Source organism: Dufourea novaeangliae, unplaced genomic scaffold (assembly GCF_001272555.1).
Source record: "Dufourea novaeangliae isolate 0120121106 unplaced genomic scaffold, ASM127255v1 scaffold28, whole genome shotgun sequence".
In the NCBI taxonomy this organism is placed as follows: domain Eukaryota; kingdom Metazoa; phylum Arthropoda; class Insecta; order Hymenoptera; family Halictidae; genus Dufourea; species Dufourea novaeangliae.
Genome location: NW_015373917.1, coordinates 1,053,355 through 1,061,502, shown reverse-complemented (window position 1 = coordinate 1,061,502; position 8,148 = coordinate 1,053,355). Strand labels below are relative to the sequence as shown.

Sequence of the window (8,148 nt, the reverse complement as noted above, 5' to 3'; positions counted from 1 at the left end):
GTATAGAAATCAGAGTAAATAAATCAGAGTAAATGAATCACAGTACACAAGAAAATAAATATCGACTAGCCAATTATTTGGCTAGGAGTTTCAGCGCTTCGCCACGGGTGGCGCCACCGGTCAAAAAAATAGTGGTACTCCGCGATTAAATGCGATTTTAACAGTGTTGTAGTTGTTTATTGTTATTATCAATAATAGTGGATTAATCTAGGTACTTTCAGCTACAAATTGAGTGCTTCAGCTAAACGAAAGCTATCCGTATAACGGTGTAAGAGCTATGCAAAGTGAACTAACCGGGGTACGCATGACGAGATACAGTGTCAACCGTTGCAAATAAATGTGATTTTAACAATGTCTTGTAATTATCGGTACATAGCCGCTAGAAAGTACTAATGTACGTTCTTTAAACAGCATACAAAAGTACCCTGCGCGTGAAGATTCGCTGTCAATGTACCTCAACGTTAAGAGACTTGTGTCTTAATAAAGTAAAATATGACATTGCAGTACTGAGGACCTGCAATCAGAAATTTCAGATTATAGCCATTGAATTTCAAGGAAATATTAAGTATCATAAAATCCTATTTAATTCTGCTGAATATATGTAGAAACACGTTCACTAATCATGCTGATTAAGTAGGCATGTCGGAAAGTTCTGTTGCTTTTTTGTCTATGTTTTAATGGTAAAAAGGAGACGTTGAGAAATGATGAAAAACAGAAGATATCGTTACACGAATTATTAACCATTGTGTTCCGGATAATGTTAAACTGAACTATATATTAACACAAAATCTAATAAGACACAAGAACTGTCGAAATTTCTGACAAACCTAACAAAACAACAGGATTACTACAGAATCATAGAATTGCTAATAAATAATAATACTTTACCCCAGTGTAGGTTTCTAGAGATATTGGAAAATATCCGCTAGCTGTGAGACGGCAGGATTGGTTCGATCTCATAATCGTTATTAATATATTCTGTCGCAAAGTTTTACCGGCTTTATTCATCGACATAGATGACCACGGCGCTAAAAAGGTCACTCTACCGACATTGGTGCTTTGCCGTATCAAGCCATCGCAACTGTATGTGAACATGAAGAGCATACACAAAATCCCGATCATATTCATAACCAAGCTGATGTTACGAAAATGAGGTACGTCTGCCTGTGTAAACATTAAACTAATCAGAAAATGCAGCTACAATTTCTTATCTCTTCTTTGGGTTAAATGTTAATATCCTCGAAAGATTTTATAAAATAGTGTATTTTCTAAATATTGATTCATAAATAATACGTTATCGACAGTGCAAAGTGTATCAATAATTATGAATCTCCCTAGTACATACAAGATGTATCTGAAAAAAAGTATAAGACTGGCATTGTAAAAATATTTATCAGCAACTCAACTACAAAGCAACATTATCCCCTTTAAAATAGTTCCTGTGGAAAGCTATACACAGCCATACAGATTGTTCTAATCCTTGAAATAGTCTTGGAAATCTTCGAATGGAATTGTTTTCAGTTGATCCGTCACAATTTTTGTTGTTCTTGTCCACAGTTCCAAGATGAGGATCCATGAGTTCTGTTTCGATTTTTAGGAAAAGTATGAAGTCATATGAACTCTGATCAGAAGATTAAGGGGACTCTGGTGCCACAGGAATACCCTTATTGGCCGGAAACTCGTTTACAGGTAATTGGTCTTGGATTCTGCATCGTGACAAAGCTCTCTGTCACACTGCACTCTCAATGGACGAGTTTTTGGTCAATAAGGGTACTTTTGTGGCTCCACAGTCCACTTGTTCCACTCATCTGAGTCTATGAGACTTCTTCCTGTTCCCAAAAATCATAATCCATCTGGAGGGTCGTCATCTTGGAAGTGTGGACATCCAACATAATTCTGATGCTTAACTTTTGATATTCAAACCAAATTTCGTTGATAATAATTTTTGTGGAATCAATCACTTTCGCAAATGAACGGCGCGTACAATTCCGTACTTACCAAAAATAACTGATAACTGATCAGGCACAGTACTATGCTCAGAAACAACACCTGTGCGAGTATTATCAACGTGAATATATTTTCAAGGCGCCTGCAGTATTCGGTGAGCGCTTGATGCTGTTGGATGCAACCCCTCAGCTTTGCCAGACAGACATTCGTGTACCTGGATCAGAGTTGGGCATAATTTTATTCGAATAATACATAGTAATGAGCAGCTGCATCTAAGATCGTCATCTTGAGCTTTAAACAGTTGATGAGATTAAATGATTGCCTACTGATTCAAGAAAAAATGTCACTTTATTATGAAAATTGAACTATCCATGTTTAATCGATTAAAAATGATGAAATACATCTCTATCTTTTATTCGTTACTATCGGCGCGGTGCGGACTACTGCGGACGATACGTATTCGCGACCGAAGAGCCTCGGGCATCTTCGGCGTCACGATTGTGATCGTCATTCCGCACAAATGTCCGCCACTGTGTTATTGTTTGTAACCACGTTTTTATAGTTAATCGAAATTCTTTATCTAGATCTAGATAATGAATTTGCCCATCTCTGACCTCGACAGGCTTTCCTCGTCGGTTTGGGTCTCGATCACATTGCCCAGGCTCAATAGTCTGTATTGCAGAATCCGGAATTGACAAGTTACATGCAGATTCACGATGCTCAGGAAATAATCGAAGCAAATGTGACCCACAGCGACATGGTATACGCACAGAGTCTGTAGGTAGATATTTATTGTTCTTATTATACTGTAACCTATTACACTAACGTCTACAGGTGCGCAATTACAAGGTCCTTTGTGGGACGTTGTGTAATTAATAGAGGTGGATTTTTACTAAATTCGTGGAAAAGTATATCATCTAGTTGTTATATGTTAAATATTGAAAAGTTATGGATGGATACACCAGTGAATGAACGGTATACATAAAAACGAGTAAATTAAGTTATTAAAATAAGGAAATAATTAAATATTGATTCTTTTCAATTTCTTGTTTCATATTCAAACAACTTTCGCGCCATTGATCAGAAATGTTCATTTACTTACAATTATGTAGTATTGTTCATTCACTGGTACAATCTATTAGTTGATTCAGAGCGATTCGAAATGGAATAATCTTTCTGAATATAAATTTAAACAAAAACTAACGCGACAAGAACTACCTGAATTAGAAATGATATTTCGTAGTATGGCGAGATTCCTACTGGAAATTTCACCCACATGTTGAATGGTAGGATCCTATCCGAATGATTTTTTCCAACATTCGCTGAAACGTAGAGATGTAATTTGTTTCTTGACACGAAAGCCAGTTTCACGAATTAATTGGAAATGTATTCGTTGAATTTATGTTACTGTATCCTATTCGTTTTGGAATCATATATTAATTAAATGAACACATGGATTTTTAATTTTCTTGGAATGAAAAAGTTCCATGTGACAGGAAGGATCGTTAGAAAATACAAATTGGGGGATAATTTTTTTAATTAATTAACAGTAGCAATGAATGAACACTTTGAACATTTCTACTGTACTTTCATTCCAGTAAGTGGAATACTTTTAATAAGTACATATTACGTAAAAGTGATAGGTTCCTAATAAGTAGAAGTACTTATAATATATCCAAAGCTTGGAAGTAATTAATTTTCACCAGAAATTCACTGAATTTTCAAATGAGTTGCTACTACTTCAACAATATTTCATTGTTATCCTACGCTACACTACAATTCTCATTCTGTGAATATTTACATAAGTTAGTAATTATACAGATTTTTCTATTAAAATTCGTATTTATAAACAATATATTTCTGTTAAATGTTACACAAAATTTTCATTCAATATTTCTCCGTTTATCCACTTTAACTCACCGAATAAAGGTGTCATCACGTAACCGGCGCAAGTGCCTTGAGTGCAAAAACTAATTACAACGATGAAAATAGCACATACCCTCTTGCAGTCCGCCAAAATTACTTTCTCGCGGGGATCATAGTTCGAGTGCCAGAAATTCTTTTGAGTATACCGAACTAGGGCAAAGAATTCGATTCTGTGCACATACAAAACGACAATTTTAAAGAAAACGAACATCAGGTATAAAATGTTGCAGCTGACAAACACGCAATCCTAGAATTATAAAACGAAAAACGTTAACTGCATGTTTTTGATAGAATGTCATTAGCAAGAGGCAAGTAAAATACTCTGTAATAAATCTCACTTCCTTAGAGTTACCTTTAACTTTTTATCATATACAAGAATGAACTATTTTTATGGACAGCCCAAAATATGTAGCATATGATATTTAGTCATATTTATTGGATTAAATTCTTGTAGGTAATTAATTAATGGTCGCTATTCAGCAACCACAACATCATTATTACAAACATTATACGTTAGTTTTGTACTTATATATATGTAGAATGAAATATTCATTTTAAGTAAAACCATTTATATTTTAAGGATTTTCGTTTCATTCTATTAAAAGAAAAATTAAAAAATATACCTTTTACATGATAAATGTTAAAAACAAAACTACGTATATGTGTAAATTTAAAAGTAAACACTATAAATCAAATTGTTAAATAATGTTAAATTAATAAGGGCGGCGATACTGTTTTTGCATCCCGGGCGGCCAACTCAGGAACGGCCCTGACAATAATACCGTTCATTCAGCCGAATTCTCCAAAGCTACAGACTCACGTTCAAGTTTCCCCAAGAGAAATAGATGTCCCTGAAGGCGATGGAGGTGGCGATAACGATAATGGTGATCGTATAAATCAGCGCGAAATTTCGACGGCGTTGCTCGGCACGATCGGCCGCCATCCACAGGCCGACGATCTTCATCAGAAGCGATGTCCAGTCGATAGATATATCATCGCTTCGCGCTAGTCGCATGGCGGACTTTGAATACCTGAAAATATTCGCCTCTAGTCTCGCAACAAAGTTCCCGTCATCGATTTTCGCGAGGATGTCAAACGTCTCGTCTCGGCGACAGCTCGCTTTGATCGTGACAATTCTCTTTAATCACCCAGCGGAATAGTCGTCGCCGACGAACAGTCGGAGGTGCATTATTTATGATTCAAGAGCGACGATGGAGTCGTGCACTGTCCACGGTGACAACGAATACTTACGGAAACCGTGAGGGACGGTCGCAATCATTGGTCGCCTATACGAAAGTCCAGTAGTCTTTCTTACTTTGCTAGTGTTAGGTTGATCTTAGGGTGTCGTAGGATTGTTCGAAAGAGAAGGTAACTACAAGATCAAGTCAGGGAACAAGAACTTGCTTGCTAGGCCTTTTGCATTCGAGACTATATGTATAATATATGTGTATTGCTTTCAGATAACGTTATGTAACCATTCAACAGTTGAACGAATATATCTACATAAAAAACTAGTGTCGTGACAAGAGAAAAATACTTCATCTCTTTGCATTTGATCTACAAATGCAAGTATATGTATATTGTAGTCTTTATTAATACCCGCAATGTGAATTGCCAGTTTAATTCAACTCAGATTCTCTCAACAAAGTGAAATAAGACATCGAGGTGCTGAGCACCTGTAACAAATACATTTTCAACGTTAATGCTCGAGTTTCCTCTTTTCTTGACATTCTAAGTATTTAATACACAAGTATTTATACCGATCTAATCTACTGTTGTAGTATCTACGACGGTAATCGTGGTCACCGGTGATCAGTACTATTAAATCACCCCAAAAGAAATTCAATTTTTTTAACAGTAACATCTACGATATTCAATCTTTAACAATTACATAAATCAATGCTTAAATATTCATATTCTTAATAGCAAAGAACTTTTATCAGTGAATGCTATCAGAATAGTAGAAAGGTGGGCAGTCAACGTACTAAAACGTTATTTATTATGTATAATACTTTGTTTCTTACATATTCTAAATGGCAATACAAACCATTTAAAATTGACACTGTATAATATATTTTAATTTAAAAGGCAACAAATCTTTCAAAGATAGCATTAAACAGTCATCCGTAATATGAGACACGGCCGTTCCAGACAACGAATATCGAATGCTGTATGTATTTCCATTAAATATTGGGCTTCAGAAACGATATTACTTACGGGTAGGCTGTGGATTTTACGCATTTATAATATTTTTTGTAACCCGATCAAATCTCTGTTAATTTCAGTTTGTGTAAATTACCGCCCAAATTTGCATTAATATCCGCAGCCAATTTATGAGATGACCAAATATTTAGTCTTATTAATACTCAAAATTTTACAGTATCGCTTACTTCTGTGTTCAACTTACCCACAATTGACGTGGTCACATAATTAACGAGAGTGCTTTTAGTAAAGAAACATACGAAAACGACACAAAGGGTTAAAAAGTTTCGGGCATCCTTCAAAAACATCTGTTCTCTGCTGTCGTAATTCGAATGCCAAAATTTTCGTTGCATGTGCAATACCAATTCGCAAAATTCTGTTTTACGCCGACACAATAAAACAGTTTTTGCTATCGCCATGATGGTACGCATAAAATTGCAAGCTGTAAAAGTGTCATTCTGAATTCGAAAACTTTCAATATATTAATTGCTCCATACTTTGTATGTCAATTATTTTACCGGAAATTCTCAAAACAGTAACACGGTGGGCACAAAGTAAACCAACTTCACCCACTTGGCATCACAACGATTGATCCCAAAATAATCAATTCTTTTCCAAATCGTGCTAACACAGGCTCGATGACTCGCGATAATAACTTCAATCGTTCTACTCACGCTAAAGTCACCCCACGTATGATAAATATCTGTGCCGTTAATGTAGATGCTGAAGAAGAGCAACGCGAACGTGTACGTCAACGCGAACCTTCTACGGCGGCGTTCCCCGTTGTTGTTCGCCAGCCAACATCCTGTGGGTTTCATCAGAACACAGGACAACGGTATACATAAACATGTCCCTGTTATTCATACTGGATTCTCGAACGATCGGTAGTCAAATTTACTCGGGATCCGAATCGGCCGTCGTGAAACCGTCAACTTACCGAAGTGAACCGTCTGACTTACTTTGATCACGGGGAACACTTGTTGCATTGTTCATGGTCTCCGTCACGGGGAACGATGACAGGCGTGTGATCGACGAAGAAAAAGGAAGGAACAAATCGGTGCCTTGATGTATTATGCACAGCATCGACGGTTGATGTATCTTTCGCCTGGTTCGTGTGAATCAGTATCCAGGTACTTATTATGTATCGATTGGTAGCGTTAGTGGTTCCAGTATGTTCTCAGTGTTCGACAAGAGAGTTTGTACTAGAGCTGTGTATCTGAATATACAAGGTGAATCACGAATCGTGATCAGTAGAGATTAATCTGTTATTAGCAGTCTGATCGAAAATCTCATCATCATAGCGTATCTAGCTGCTGGGGCTCCATATGGCCCTTTATAATTTTTATCAAGTTTATCAATTTAATTTGAATGGATGATATTTGAGACTACTTCAAAATACTTAAATGGAAAAAAAATTTACAAATAAGTGGAGAAACAAAAAGTTTTTTCCTTATTGTCTCCCGGAAGATACCACCAATCGCATTGAAACCTAGGTTTGCATACTTTGATCTTAATTTACAGTTTTATGTGATCGTTGTTATATCTATTTTTTCGTAGCATCATAATCTCCGTAAAATCGCATTTCAAGAACATCGTTTAAAAGGAAAAAAGTAGTACCTGACAGAAAGTGTAATATAAGAACATGGTATACAGTGGAAGTATTTTTATTTCTTTTATCATTTTCATTGAGAAAATACATATACTTCTTCGCAACTCATGGATCCACGTGGTAGACGATACAGTGCCGCGATTCCCTCGATCATAGATTTATGTATATTCGAGCAGGCAGTGGCTACAAGGGGGACAGGAGGAAGGATTCGAAATGAAAATTTATTGCTACTTCCACCGGGCAGGCAAACGTTTCTTACTTTTTTTTTCTTTTTTCTTTTTTTGGACGAAAACGTCCGAGGCCAATGCGACACTGAATCGTCGCACACGCGGAAATATTTCGACGCCTATACTCGAACGTACACAACAAACGAAGACCTAATAAACCTCGCAGTGCTTACGTATTAGAGCCTTAACCGCAAAATGTACCATTATCATTACACTGAATAAAGGGGTTCGGGTGAG

At 36.4% G+C, this 8,148-nt stretch overlaps 1 protein-coding gene across 1 annotated transcript; it reads right to left on the bottom strand.

Annotated features, from left to right (window-relative positions):
* Window positions 1-461: 461 nt before the first annotated feature.
* On the bottom strand, window positions 462-7,061 carry LOC107194240. The gene is made up of 6 exons (XM_015583831.1): window positions 7,013-7,061; window positions 6,750-6,880; window positions 2,562-2,722; window positions 1,999-2,161; window positions 996-1,164; window positions 462-514 (listed from the first exon to the last, which is right to left on the bottom strand). The coding sequence occupies exons 1-6, from the start codon at window positions 7,059-7,061 to the stop codon at window positions 462-464; spliced, it is 726 nt and encodes a 241-aa protein (XP_015439317.1).
* Window positions 7,062-8,148: the final 1,087 nt, after the last annotated feature.

Excerpts from the sequence above, each read along its gene's own strand:
- LOC107194240 (XM_015583831.1), bottom strand. The coding sequence starts at position 7,061 with ATGCAACAAGTGTTCCCCGTGATCAAAGTAAGTCAGACGGTTCACTTC. Across the intron at positions 2,723-6,749 it reads ATACGTGGGGTGACTTTAGC|ACTCTGTGCGTATACCATGT; the intron begins GTGAGTAGAACG and ends ATCTACCTACAG. Across the intron at positions 2,162-2,561 it reads GACGAGGAAAGCCTGTCGAG|GTACACGAATGTCTGTCTGG; the intron begins GTCAGAGATGGG and ends ACTCTGATCCAG.